This window comes from Zingiber officinale, chromosome 7B, assembly GCF_018446385.1.
Source record: "Zingiber officinale cultivar Zhangliang chromosome 7B, Zo_v1.1, whole genome shotgun sequence".
Taxonomy (NCBI): Eukaryota; Viridiplantae; Streptophyta; class Magnoliopsida; order Zingiberales; family Zingiberaceae; genus Zingiber; species Zingiber officinale.
Window position 1 is genome coordinate 81,558,565 of NC_055999.1, and position 14,551 is coordinate 81,573,115.

The 14,551-nt window shown below is 37.4% G+C and overlaps 2 protein-coding genes across 2 annotated transcripts; one reads left to right on the plus strand and one right to left on the minus strand.

Annotated features, from left to right (window-relative positions):
• Positions 1–4,612: 4,612 nt before the first annotated feature.
• Positions 4,613–8,602, minus strand: LOC122006123 (probable receptor-like serine/threonine-protein kinase At4g34500). Its single transcript, XM_042561483.1, has 7 exons — positions 7,919–8,602; positions 6,861–6,965; positions 6,637–6,759; positions 6,309–6,479; positions 5,990–6,119; positions 5,708–5,917; positions 4,613–5,174 (listed from the first exon to the last, which is right to left on the minus strand). The coding sequence occupies exons 1-7, from the start codon at positions 8,416–8,418 to the stop codon at positions 5,085–5,087; spliced, it is 1,329 nt and encodes a 442-aa protein (XP_042417417.1). The 5' UTR covers positions 8,419–8,602; the 3' UTR covers positions 4,613–5,084.
• Positions 8,603–13,340: 4,738 nt separating this feature from the next.
• LOC122004484 (heat shock protein 83-like) lies at positions 13,341–14,181 on the plus strand. Its single transcript, XM_042559362.1, has 3 exons — positions 13,341–13,510; positions 13,594–13,735; positions 13,925–14,181. Exons 1-3 carry the CDS (start codon positions 13,373–13,375, stop codon positions 14,179–14,181), a joined length of 537 nt encoding a protein of 178 aa, XP_042415296.1. The 5' UTR covers positions 13,341–13,372.
• The last annotated feature ends 370 nt before the right edge of the window (positions 14,182–14,551 follow it).

Below are 14,551 nucleotides of genomic sequence, written 5' to 3' on the forward strand. Positions count from 1 at the left end.
CCTTCATTAATTATATATTTAATCTGACACGATCACTAGACATGATTGCTTGCTATCCATAAATTAAGTCGATCAGCTTCAGTCTCTTGATTGTGAACATGCAGGTAGATGGAGAAGCTCTCCATGTTGTTCATGTTTTGTATTCTCCAGGGGAAGACAAAGGGACTAAAATACAGGGAGAAGGGACAATTTGTCCACTGCAGGAGCAGCACCGGAGAGGGATTCCTGCTCCTCATCGATTCATTTATGGATGAAATAATGTTTTTGGAGCAGTCGATTGACCCATGATTAATCCCCTAATTAAGTTGTGACATCTGAGTGTGCAGCAGCAAAAGCATTTTGAACCCCTACTTTTCTTCAATTAAGATGAAAATTTTGAGAAGTTAATTGTTGGATGTGGACCTAATTGTTCAAAAGGTACGCCACAGCTCAATCCTTTGGCCATGAACTGAGGAAACACCAAACTGACAAACAAGATTCTCTTCTGTTTCTTCTTCCTCCTCCTCCTCCTCTGTCATTGACTTTCTTCCACCTCCCACCATTTAAAGAGCACCCACCCCACGCTCATCCTCCCCCTCTCTTTTCTCCTTTGCACTCCAACAGCCATGGCCTGCCCCCCAAAGCCAGCCCCTGCCGGCGTCCGGCGGCTTTCCGAGCTGCTGGCAGAGCAGCAGGAGCCCTTCTCGTTGGATGCCTACCTGCTGCAGAAAGGCTATCCGGAGCGGAGCCTCCCTGCGCCTCTCTGTTGGTCCATCCTCAGCGCAGGCCGTGGCCTCCAGCGGATCAAGAGCAGCAGATTCCAGCTTCTCAAGCGCAAGCTGGTCGAGCTTCTCCATCCGAAAGCCTCGAGCAGCGGCGACAACGATAGCAAAAAGGCCTTCCTCAAGGGTGACACTAGCGCCGTGGAGGAGGAGGACCATGACCACCTCTGCTCTCTCCAATGGAAAGGCTGGGAGGTGGAGCGCAGCCCTGTCTCTGTCCTCGACCTGCCCTCCTCTGAAGAAGATTCCTCCTGTTCCTGCGCGTTCTTCTCCATGACAGACGAAGATGAGACAAAAGATTTTGACGGCTTCAGAGAGTTGCTCGATGAGCCAAAAAAGCTCGTCCTGGACTACGAGCAGGATGAGATCGCCTCGGCGATCACCAGCATTAACCAATTGACATTCCAACCTCACACTAGAGAGATTGGGACTCATGTAGAAGAAGTCATTTTTGAAGCTCTAATCTTGGAGACGATAAGCTTCTGTTGTACATTATGAAGAAGAAGTTAATTACGAGTAGAGATTGGTGCATTCAAAAATGTCGTGTTTGTGTGTCTCCTCTCCTCATCATTGAAATCCCAACCACCATGGGCATGTACAGTACAGTACAGTGCAGTGCAGGACCACAGCAAACAGAGATTGGCAGGTTGATGATCGAAAAAAGTTCCCTGCCATTAGGACCTCAATGCCTGCACTGCACCTGATTAACTATTCTCATGGTCCTTTCTCTATGGAATAGATGTGACAGAGAGCCTCATTAATGCAGAAATGCAATTATTACAGGTCAATAGAAGCAACAAATTTGGGCAAGTTGGGCAAAAGAAAAAAAAAACAAACGAAATAAAACAATGATCTAGGATTTGAAGTTATGTCAAATCATGAACAGGACATGCATGTTCCAGTGAGCTATGTAAGGATTATTAATTCATAATGTCTGTAGTAGAAGACAAAAGCTTCCTATCGAACTATAAAATATGTGTTTAAAGAAAAAAAATATATATGAAGGATGATTTGGTAGGTAAATGCAGACAAACTTCTCTCAGGGAAAAACCAAATTGTTTAAACAATTGAAGTATTTGGTATGTTTCTGGCAAAAGATGATTGATTCACCTCAACTTATCTCCTAGGAAAAGCCAAATTGTTTAAGCAATTGAAGAACTGCATGTTTCAATGGCAAAAGGTGACCATAATAAGATGAATAAAGTAAATGATTTTGTTGTTGAAAGAAATTTTATAATTTACTATCCAAATATTAAATCAATTGTGTCCGTGGAAGCAAATATTGTATCTTCCCGAACAAGTGCATCGATCATTCAATGGGGTTCATATAAAGAAGATGTCATCTCTATGCTATTAATTTACCCTATAACTAATTAGAAAATTATTAGTGTTGGAAGCACAATATTTAAACAAGAGTTTTGATGTATGACTAAAATTAAAATTAGGTTAATTGTGATCTAACAAGTTATGTCTAAGTGTGCAAGTGTAACTACTTGATCAATGTTAAAATCTTATTTGGGAGCCAAGCAATGGCTATGTTTTAGTGGAACTAGGCAACTGAAGATATAATTGGAAGTCAAACATGCGATAAGTCTTTGTTGGAACCAAGCAGACAAAGTCCTAGCTGAGAGTTAAGTGAATCAAGTTCAAAGGGAGTAAACTGAAAGATGAAGATTTGATAGGCAAAGTCTTAGCTGGATGCTAGATGAATTAAGTCTAAATGGAATCAATTGAGAGTTAAATGTTTGATAGATAAAATTCTAACTAGGAGCTAAATGAATCAAATTCAAATGGAGCCCGTTGAAAATAAAAAATTTAGAAACAACTCCGAGTGGAATTGGGAAAGACGATTTATTTATAAAATTAATCAGATGTTTGAATATCTAAATTATCAACAAACAAAAATCGATAGTGAAAATTTCAATAGCTTTTACCAAAAGAAGAATATTTTAGGATGAAAAATAGGATGTGACATTGTTTTAATATTTTTTCAGCATAGGATACTTTTTTAATGATAAAAGAACAAAAGACATCCTATTGATTTTTGTCCATACAAATTATGTGCAAATTAATGAGTAAACATTTAATATAATACAAAGATATCCTATGTAAAACATAATTTAAAAAATCACATTCATAATTCTTATCATATATGTACAATTCACATACAAAATAATAAGATCATGGTTGAATTTGTTTAGAAATGTTTCATCATAAATCTTATTTTATACCATTTTAAAAATAAAATAATAAATTGTTAAATTAAAATTTAATTAATTAAACTAAGTCTAACCTATTATAAAAATTAAATTAGATGGAATTTACTACAAATTACACTCAAATTAGTATGGAAGGAAAATAATGAATTTAATAGTTTATTAAAATAATTCATAATATGAACTTCAATTTGGCAATCTTAATTTGAATCACCATCTGATAGAAAATATTGAAGCCCTTCCTACTGGGCAGATGATGAAAAGGCTAAAGCAAAGAGTAGTGGTTATGCCATTAAGTGTAGTCTTGCAAGGAGAACAACTTCTATTAATTGAAATGTATCAGAAGTTTTTGTTTTTGGTTTTTTTTTAACATTTTGAAGGGCATTTCAGTTTTTTTTTTTTTGGCTTTAAATAAACCTTTGTAAGCAACATTGATTTTTGGCTTGGTGAATAGTTTAGGTAGATTCTTTCAATATGCTCAGACCTTAATTAAATGAATAAATTTGAAAAAGGTATATGTATTTAGTTTATTAATATTCATTAACAAAGATTATGACTTGTGCATAATTTCTAGGAATATTTATCAAACTTATAAATAGATAAAGAAACTTTTAAAAGGAAAAAATAAATTTATAATATCAACTCATTAACCCACCAAGTAAATTTAAAAAATATAAATAATTTAAATAATTAATTAAGCAAAGTACTCGAATTAAGATAGCATCAAAACAAACAAACATTCCGTTAAGTTTAAACTAAACTTAAGTTCATAAAAAAAAAAATCAAAACAACCTGAAAAAAAAAATTAATGACTTAGTTCATTTTAAATTTGATTACTTTATCAAATAAATTTAAACAATATAAAATTAATTTAGCTCGTCATAACTAAACATTTATTGTGTGAATCGGTGATATTATTAATCGGATGTGTGGGAGTGATAGCAAATCACGGGCTGGCCACTCTTTTTCAATAGTTTCACGAGCTATGTTTTTTCTTTGTAACCAAGTGGGTCGCATTAAATTGAGAATTACATTAATTGGGAGTGTCTCATGGGACAAGGGCAATTGCGAAGAAAAAGACTCTCCTGTTTTTTTTCATCTTTACTTTGAAAAACTCCCTTTCATGAATGAATTAAAAAGGATTTATTATTTCTGAAATTTGAAGTAGCTAAAGAAATTATATTAAGTCTTTCTATTTGTCTTTAGGCATGCAGCATCTCATATAATTTTGTGATTGCTTAGGTAGTGAGTCAGTTACCTAAACAAGTTGATTATGCTGCTAGTCCAATTAGATTGATTTAGCCGAGTGCAACACGTGATGAACAACAAATTTAAGAGCTAAGCCCTATTAGACAAGATAAGTCAAGCATATAACATAAGTCAAACAAATTTACCAACCAAATTAGGTTCATCAAAATGGTTGATCAGTCAAAGTAAAATGAATGGACCAAACGAGTCAAGTGAGATGGACAATTAGGTCGAAGCTGATTGGGGTTGAGTAGTTCAAACAACTTAGGATATGCAAGCCAACCAACCCAAGTCAAACGGGCTAGACAACTCTATGAGTTGTGCCCATGCAAGTCTAGCTAAGGATGCATATCAAGTAGATTGATTAAATCAACCACAACATACAACTTATGGTCATTCAAGTAGTAGCATTCTTCCCTTTGGAGAGGGGGAAGTTACTTATCAATTCACTTACATGTTTAACTTTGAAGCAATCCCCAGCAAATTAACCTTACAAAATGTTTAAAATCTAAGCAGCCTCCAGAAAGTCACTTATCACTTTAGGATACAAGACACAGCATTCTCTATTTGGCTGTTAACATTAGCCTCGCTCGTATCGCCAGCTTATATTCTTCTTAAATTTCGGATATGAATTTTGATTCCTCCTCCATGTTATTTGTTGCTTAGTCAAGAGGAGAGGCTTTGCCGGTGTGTTAGTTTAAGGCTTCAGGAATTATGTTCTACATGTAGAAATGACTAAATATCCGCAAGCAAAAAACCAGATCACTGACACAACTATGTTCCTCTATTAACACAATTTGAAACAAAAGGAAACAATTAGGTAGAATCAAAAACTAACTAAAGCAAGCTGATTAGATGGTCACCACATTGACCTTTCAGAATTAGCAGGTGGTGTCACCTTGGCTGACATGCATGAACTTAAAGCCTCCTCTCTTGCTGACCGGTGTTCCTGTTGGGTGTGCATGAGTTCAATTAAATATTCGGACTCAGTTGTTTACTACTTGGGCATGTATTTCTGAAAATACAAGTTGTTTACTACTTGGATGGTTGTTGACTTGTTTTACAGGCATAATTGCTGTTGGCAAACTTGAAAACAAAAAGGAACCATCGCTTCATTAGAAAGCATAAAGTTGAGCAAATCATCAAGATAAAATTGATAGCATTTAAAAAAAATATGCAGTAATTGTATTTTTCAGCTTCAGATTTATGTACTGGTTTCTTTCATTTTGAATTCAGGGGAAAAATTATATCTAGATAAACGGGATCCCTTCTAAATTTGGAAACAAGCATAATCCTTCAGTCCAGTAATAAATGACAGTATGATTGCTTATTTAGACAGCTACCAGGATTACTTTTGATGAAAAGTGATACATCCTAATAAGGTGTTTTGGTAGATTATGAAACTAGTAGATCCATTTGCATATTGCTAAGTTATCAGCAAAAACACAGATGCAGTATACATAGAAGTTGAGATAATCTTACTATGCGAAAGGGGAATTCATCTCCTTCAAGCATGTGTATGATTTGCCCCATCTTGGGACGCTTTTGAGCGTCCATGTCTATACAGCGAAGGCAAATCAACAATACTCTCTTCAAGGCTCTTGTTGATGGCTTAACCTCAATTGATGGATCAAGCACTTCCTCGTCATGCTTTCTTTGTACAGTACGCTTAAACCATTCAACCATGTTTACCTGTGCTCACAGATTAACCACTTATACAGGAGAACAATATGAGAAAAATTGGAAAAGTCGATTTAAACCAACCTCTCCTACTGGTCTGTTGTAATCTACTGGACTTCTTCCAGAGATTATTTCCATTAAGAGAACACCAAAACTGTATACATCACTGCTCTCGTTAAGCATACCAGTGCATGCATATTCAGGAGCGACATAGCTGCACAATTGTTCACAAAAGTGGAAAAATACAAGTAAATTATCAGAATACAAGACAGCATATCATTTGAAGTGTGTGTAGATATGAGATAATATGCGACATGTTTACTTGAGGTAACAGCAAATTGAGGCTTAGAAATAAGAGAAACATGCATGTCTGAACTTTGGAGTGTCAATGGATACAACTTACCCAAATGTTCCCATTACTCGGGTGGTTACATAGCTTGAACCAGAGCCCAAGACCTTCGCCAATCCAAAGTCTGACACTTTCGGATACCATTGCTTGTTTAGAAGAATGTTACTTGATTTGATATCTCGATGCACAACTTTAGGCTCCAACCCTTCATGCAAGTAAGCTATGCTGCAATTCAATAATCATAATAGGAAGACCATACAAAAGCTCAGAATTTGGACAACTTGCATGTTAAAAAGCAAGTGGACTTAGTTTCTTTAATTAAATAATCAGAATCAGTTCTTTTGACTCCATGGTTAAATGAAAAAAGAATGGAAGTACCAACCCTTTTGCTGTTCCAATGGCAATTTTCATTCTGATATCCCAGGTTAGTGGACTAATTGGTCCAACATCACCATGTAACCACTGCTCCAAAGTGCCATTGTCAATATATTCATAGACAAGCATCCTGAGCCAAAATAGAATTTTGACATGCATATGAGTAACCAACAAGATAATGGGCTTTACTGAAGAACAAAATGCTTTAATGCTTTTGATAGGTTTGATCACCTTTTAGCACCTTCAGCACAATATCCAATGAGTCCAACGAGGTTCTTATGCCTTACTTTTCCAATGGCTTCAACTTCCACCTTGAACTCTTTTTCTGCTTGCCCCCTGTAGTACAAGTTTCCATCATAGAATTAAGCATCAGCACAAAACAGTAGCATATGAAATAGGAATTTCCCTAAATATGTAATGTCCAAATAGTATAACAAATCTACTATTCTTATAACATCATCAGTAGCATTGTTTGTTCAAAAAGAAGCATAAACCCATAAAAGAACTTCAGAAATATAACCAAGTTTGATGACATTTCTTCATTTCAGTAAACGGAAATATGGTTAGTAGTTGCAGGCGAAAACATCTCTGATTTGTTATTTGTATTATGTTGGCACGGCCATTCAGCAACATAACTATAATAATGGTAAAATAGTTTCACAGATAATTAAAAATTAGAAAAGGGGAAAACCTATCAGGCCAGCCAAGTAGAGAACAAAAAGAATCTAAGAAATCAAAAGAAGAAAAAATTTGCAACACGGACAAATCTAGGTATGTTTGCCATATTTTGTTACAGCTCAAATTGCAACAAAACAGCACCCCATTTGGCCGACAAGTATATCGTCAAATCTCTAAGCTCACACTGATCAGGAAGGGAAAAAATTCACAATTATGAAAAAGCACAACTTTTGACCAGATGGGCGATAACATAAAGCTGACTTCAACTAAGTGAACCTAATATTCAGACGTTCTTTGAGCCCTAGAAACCGATCGTCACTAAACACCGAGGAAAGACTTTTACCATAAACAAATAAATTACCACCGATCGGAATGATGGTTGTGTCATTCATCAAAACCATCCCAGATATATATGGCTGTTTCTTGAAGGCCAAACAAGGCAAATTGAGGTCCACTAATCGAACCACATCGAAGCTTACCAACGTCACACAGCACATTTTTCTGCTTCCGCAGCAGAAATCACGACATGATTCCAAAATGCTGTGCTAAAAAGCAGAAGAGTGAAAGGAACGTGAATGATCGGGACTAGTTAAGAGTAGCTTCCTACTCACTTGTTGTTTAGGAGATTTTTGACGGCGACAATGGAGAGATCCGGCAAAACACCACGGTAAACAATGCCATAACCCCCCTCTCCAATCACATTCTCGGAGTTGAACCCCGCGGTTGCCGCCTCCAGCTCGGCCAGCGTGTACCACCGCCCCCATCCTATGTTCTCCATCTTCTTCTCCTTCTCCATTGACACCGACGAGGAGGCAGAGGACGAAGAAGACGAACCTTCAGACGGCTTCACGACGGCAACCACCTTCTTGGCCTCTTCCTCGCCCTTAGCATTTCTAACTGGAGTGATCTCCCCGATCTCCTTGGTGGAGGTGGGAATGAGGGGAGCGAAGCGGCGGTTGGCGCGGGAGCGGCTGCAGCGTCGGAGGGAGAAGAAGAGGAGAGCAAAGACGAGGGCGGCTGCGGATATGGTGAGGAGAGCGTAGAGGGGGAGGCCGAGCAGCGGCGTAGTGGAGGCAAGGAATCCGCCGGAGGGATCCGCGTCTGCGCCCATCGCCGACGGAGCGTGACCGCCTTCTCGGAGCGTGAGAACTAACCGTTACGAAGAGAGAGAAAAGGTGCGAGTGGTTGTTATACTCGGAGCGTAGCGTAGAAGAGAGGAGGGAGAGCGTGAGAGTATTCAAAGCGGGTAGGCGGCGACAAGGAGTAATTGTTTCGGTAAAATGTTGGCAGGGAAACCGACGATTGGTGTGGGAACGGGTATTATCCGTCGGTGGCTGGGCGACGAAGCGTGCCGAGTGAAATAGCTACCGTCCTCTACCCATCACAAATTGTTTCTTACCCGTTAAATACCCGATCACGCACCGGCAGCCTCGCCAGCGCCCGAAAACAGACGCCACACCACCGCTTCCAGCTCTGAGGGATCCAGGTAGAAGAAGCGGGTGATTAAGTCTCGAGACAAGAAGGAAAGCAGCAAATGTGGCCATCATTGACGGTTCCAACAGAAGCAGCAGGTAGAACTTCGGGTAGATTAATAAATAGCGTTAAATCTTTTAGTGTGGCTATATAAATCATATATATGATTTATGATTATTTATGATTTATGACGTTAGAGATATGTGTTTATATTCTAAATAATAATAATAATATATAAAAAAAAATAATATAAATTTGCATGCAGTCCACAAACACAACTTTACATATACTCCCAAAAAATCTTTGTTTTCACTTCATAATTTAATATACTTACCTAATTGTCTCTGATATTTTTTAGTATAAAAAGTCTAAAAATGAGTATAAATCCTCTTAAATTCAGTACATTAAATTAGAATCTAGTATATTTTTTATCAAATTGAGTACGATTCTTTTTCCATCTCAATTGGATGAAAAATATACTAGATTTTCTTTAAATGATAAATATACTAGATTTTATTTAAATGATACTCAATTGGATGAAAAATATACTTGATTTTTTTCAAATGGTGCTGAATTTAGGAGGAATTATATTAAATAGAAAAAAAATACTCAATTTAATAGAAATTATACTCGATTCTAATTTAAAATGCTGAATTTAATAGGAATTATACTTATTTTTAGACAATTTATACCTAAAAAAAAATATGAAGGGCAATTTTAATAGAAAATATACTCGAATATACTAGATTTTCTTTAAATGATACTTAATTGGATAGAAAATATACTATATTTTCTTTAAATGATATTTAATTGGATAGAAAATATACTAGATTTTTTTTTACATGGTGTTGAATTTAGGAGGAATTATATTAAAATAATAAAAAAAATATGCTCAATTTAATAGAAAATATACTCGATTCTAATGTAAAGTGCTGAATTTAAGATAAATTATACTTATTTTTGGACCTTTTTGTATTTAAAAAATCTGAGGGTAATTAAGTCATAATATTTGCATGAGGGAGTTGAAGCAAATAAAACTTTACATGCAAGAAGTGAAAATAAAATTTTTTATGAGTGAGGATTATATGTAAAATTCAAATTGTGATTGAGAATTTTTTTCTACTTTACCCTTAAATCTTCTAGTGTGGTTATATAAATCATATATATGATTTATGATTTCTGACGTTAGAGATATGTGTTTATATTCTAAATAATAATAATCATAATATTAAAAAAATAGATTTACTACTTTAAGAATCTCCTAGTATCAGTGTGGGCTCTATCAATATAGTGAAAAATAAATACAAATAGTATATGATAAATCTTCTTCAGTTCCTAAAAATCTATATCTAATTATTATAGTAGAAATGTCATATGCGAGACAATAATAAATAGCATTAACAAAATATGAATTCGCTACCTAATAAATAATGTTAAAAAAATGTAAATCTATTACATGAGACCATATACTCTGGTTCAGAAAATTTTGGACCAGTAAAGACCCTGTTCAATTATTAATTGGATGAATTAGACTTCATCTATTAAACAGATAAGATTAGTTCATCCAATCAATAAATGAATAGAAGACACAAGATGATTTATGAATCATGAAATAGAGGATCCCTGTCCCATTAACAATACTTTTAGTATAGATCATACGGAGACGAAGAAAGATATATATAAATATATAAATGTGAAGCGTATAGTAAAATAAACTCTAGATTCCTAAGCGATAATGAATAATCAGATATGAATGCCCTACCTAATAAATAGCGTTAAAGCATTTACGGGACATGAACGTAACAGTATGCAACCTCGGAGGCCGAGCCATTTCTAATTTCTCAGAAAAACCGGAGAGCACTCAAGTCCGTACCTACCATGTCACTGGGGGACTGGCAACCAGAGGCGAGTAAACGAGTGGGTATCGTTGGGTACTGTTTTACGAAATTGGTTGTTGAAGTCGAGCTGTACACTTCACTTTACTCTGCTGCAAAATTTTTAAATTACCGGGATAGCCTCCGATGTTGGAGACTATCGGCCACTGTTAAAATTAGTAGTAGTGGAAGGCATCGCTGGAGGATAAAAAGGTCATTTCAGAGTAATAAGGGTGCTTTAGTAAAGAAAAAACAAAAAGGGCGCGCTGTGCTTTTACTTTGGCCCTCAGGATACGGAAGCAGGTCAATTGTTGAAATTCAAAAAGAAAGACGGGGAGGTGTAAATTTCGATGGCATTGTTTGTCTAGTATTGTTCCCAACTATTTGATTTTTAATTAAAGAATAACCTCTTTTAATTAAAGAGGATAGCGAATATATACGAGTGTCTTTTTCGACTAATAAATGTCTATTATCATGTGTGGAGACATAAGCTCACAACTCAAAGTCATGGCTAGAATGATGGTGAAATTAGTTCAAGGCAAAAGGGAAGGGTTACATGAAGATGGACTATAGGAGCCCAAGCCAACAATGAATATTAAATTAAGATAAGATGATGACTAAATATCTCATCATAGAGAGGAGACATGAGTAGGGCTAAACCATTGTCGATTCAAAGTCCTTTCACCTTAGAAATCCAAATGAATTGATCCCCAAGAACTTTTAGATATCGAACGTATATAAGCATTTATCTAAGGAGCATCAACCCTCCAATGCAGGGAGTTCGCCACTACCTCAAGAGGAGTCACACACAGATGGTATGTGTGGCAGTCTATTTGGTTAGATCGGAAGTTTCATAGAGCTAACTCAAAGCGATGATGCATACTTTATCGGGAGTTCAGAGTGTAGACTGAAGCACTAAGTGATAGAAAAATTAGGTTGAGAAATCTCAACACAAAACTTATGCATTCTATTCAATTCTTAAGAAATTATAAATGGAATAGATAAAATTACGGAAGCGTACTAGAATCCATAGTATGCAATTGATTTTGAGCAAGATCTTCAATTTGCAGATCTTCCTTAGTATTCAGAGAGTTTTGTCGATGAGGAAACAAAACAAAAGCGTCATCTGCAAACTGGCACCATAACCCTTATTTATAGAAACATAAGTTTGCCTATTTCTAATTTGGCCCCTCAACAAATTATAAATTGCACATGGTATCCACATTAATTTATTCATAACAATTAAATCCTTAAGTCATATTCCTTAATCATAAATTTGATCACATTAAATCATGACTTATTTAATTGATGACATTAGACATTTATAATTACAATTATGATCCCAAAATTTTAACAATCTCCCACTGGACCATATGTGTAAACTTATAAATGTTAACTTTATTGAGCTCATAACTTTTGTCATCATAGCTGTAGGGTTTCCTTAACAATCTCGTCCATTAATTATATAAACATAGGATCAATGTAGTCTTCGTTGTATCTTTCACAACTAAACCATCAATGGTCACGTACATCAATATAATCAAATGACATAGATCAATTATGAATATGTGGCATGAAAATTACATGCAAAGTGATCTATTCATGTCAATTTTCAACTGGTCCTCTTTAACCAAAGTGAGATCAAAACTTTAACTTAAGTTATACAAAGTGTAATGAAGTAAACATTGAACTTTATATCTGATCAGATAATCTCCAAATACATATGTTTCATCAACATAACCAAACATATATAGAAAACATATATAGTACAAACTCCCACTAGATCTAAATTTCACCAAACTGAATAACACTCATATGAGTGGTATGCTCATAGAAGACATTGGGTGGTAAACCCTTTGTAAAAGGATCTATTATCATGGAGTTTGTGCCCATGTGTTCTATCGAAATCTGTCCACTTTGTACTCTTTCTTTCACAACAAGGAACTTGATATCGATGTGTTTCGATTTTGTCGAGCTCCTATTGTTGTTAGAATACAATACAGCTGATCGATTGTCACAAAATAACTTTAGTGGTCTTTCAACCTTTCCCAAAATACGCAGCCCAGTGATAAAATTTTTCAGCCACACTACAAGAAAAACTCTCATAGACATCGGTGGAACAACAACATTTTTAAGCAAAAACCGATGTCTTTGAGTATTTTACATCGGTTTTTTCAAAAATCGGTGTCTATGAGCGCAGATTTTCGCTCATAGACATCGGTTTTTTAGCCGATGTCTATGAGCGCCTTGTTTTTGTTAATAGACACCGGTTTTAACAGCGGTTTTTAAAACCCGGTGTTAATGAACAAAAAATAATAATTTAATTTTTCCACCAGCCAAAATATACAACACTTCACAAAGATCCCTCCAAACCTAAACCAATATCGCGCCCCTTCTCTCACCCTAAACCTAAACCTAAACCTAAACCTTCGACCATCTCTCTCAGCCTCACCTCCCTCTTCCCCTTCCTGGATCTCTTCCCCTTCCTGGATCGACGCCCCTTCCTCTCCCGATTAGGATCAAAACCACCAGCTTCGGTCCTAAGCAAAATCGCAGCATAAATCGTTCCATTCTACCTCCTCGTCCGATCCTCTCTTCCTCCTCCTTCCTCTCTTCGCTCTTCCTGGCTAAGGTAGGGGCCGACGAGATCGCATCGAAGCACTTGATTCATTTGATTCCGGTTCCCGTTCGCGAAACCAGTTTCTTTCGATCGAGGTGATGGCGGACGTGAAGATGGGGGAGACGGAGGCCTTCGCGTTCCAGGCGGAGATCAACCAGTTGCTGAGTCTCATCATCAACACCTTCTACTCCAACAAGGAGATCTTCCTGCGCGAGCTGATTAGCAACGCCTCGGATGTGAGACATCGTTGCTTTCCATGTTGCTGCTCCCGTTTTTTTCCACTGTGTTGTCGTTGCTGAAGCAAATCGTGTGACTGCAGGCACTCGATAAGATCCGGTTCGAGGGTCTCACCGACAAGAGCAAGCTGGACGCCCAGCCAGAGCTCTTCATCCGCCTCGTGCCTGACAAGGCGAACAAGACGGTTTCCATCATCGACAGCGGCATCGGCATGACCAAAGCTGGTAATTTCTCTTCTCCGCACCTTGTCGGGATGCTCGTTCGAATGTTTGCGTTCACTGCAAGTAGTTCATCGTAATCCAACTTTTTGAGGGTACACCATTTTTGGTAAATGATGCTCTCCAAGTGATGGATCGGCGAAACCTGAAAACATGAAATAGCTAGAACATTGGTAATTGTTTTTGTCTTTGTAGATCTGGTGAACAATTTGGGCACTATCGCACGGTCTGGCACCAAGGAGTTCATGGAGGCACTAAACCTATTCCAACTCGCGTTGTCTCCCTCCCTCAAGCGCGTCGCTTCCCTCCCGTTGCCTCCCTCATCGCCCGGCCTCCCTCCAGCGCCTCCTCCAGCGCCGACCTCCAGCGCTGACTCCAGCAGCGCCGCCTCCAGCACTGACTCCAGCAACGCCGCCTCCCGCGTCGACTCTAGTAGCGCCGCCTCCCTCTAGCGCCGCCTCCAGCCAGCATCGCCGACCTCCAGCACCGCCTCCAGGCGGCATCGCCGGCCTCCCGTCCTCCACCGTGAGGTAAATGATCAGACTCCATTATTCTGAAAAAAAAAGTCATACATATCTTCAAGATTGTTACTCTGCCTTGTGTGTATCATCATTATCATATGTTCTGCACATGCTGTGTTTGTCAAAATTCCACACTCGTCGGTAACTTTGATTTGCTCTTAAGTTAAATCCGATGGATTGTTCATTTAGTCGATGGATTCTTCCCCTTTTTGCCTCATTGGATTGCTAAGGCTCGTAATGTTGTTTTACAGCATGGGCATTTAGGATTTATGCTCTCATGTTATGATGCTGAAGTTAGCTA

What these genes read in the sequence shown, in the direction of transcription:
- LOC122004484 (XM_042559362.1), top strand. Translation starts at nt 13,373, where the DNA reads ATGGCGGACGTGAAGATGGGGGAGACGGAGGCCTTCGCGTTCCAGGCG. An exon ending in TGATTAGCAACGCCTCGGAT is followed by an intron (nt 13,511 to 13,593) that starts GTGAGACATCGT and finishes GTGTGACTGCAG; the next exon opens with GCACTCGATAAGATCCGGTT. An exon ending in CATCGGCATGACCAAAGCTG is followed by an intron (nt 13,736 to 13,924) that starts GTAATTTCTCTT and finishes TTGTCTTTGTAG; the next exon opens with ATCTGGTGAACAATTTGGGC.
- LOC122006123 (XM_042561483.1), bottom strand. Translation starts at nt 8,418, where the DNA reads ATGGGCGCAGACGCGGATCCCTCCGGCGGATTCCTTGCCTCCACTACG. An exon ending in AAAAATCTCCTAAACAACAA is followed by an intron (nt 6,966 to 7,918) that starts GTGAGTAGGAAG and finishes CTTGTACTACAG; the next exon opens with GGGGCAAGCAGAAAAAGAGT. An exon ending in CGAGTAATGGGAACATTTGG is followed by an intron (nt 6,120 to 6,308) that starts GTAAGTTGTATC and finishes ACAATTGTGCAG; the next exon opens with CTATGTCGCTCCTGAATATG.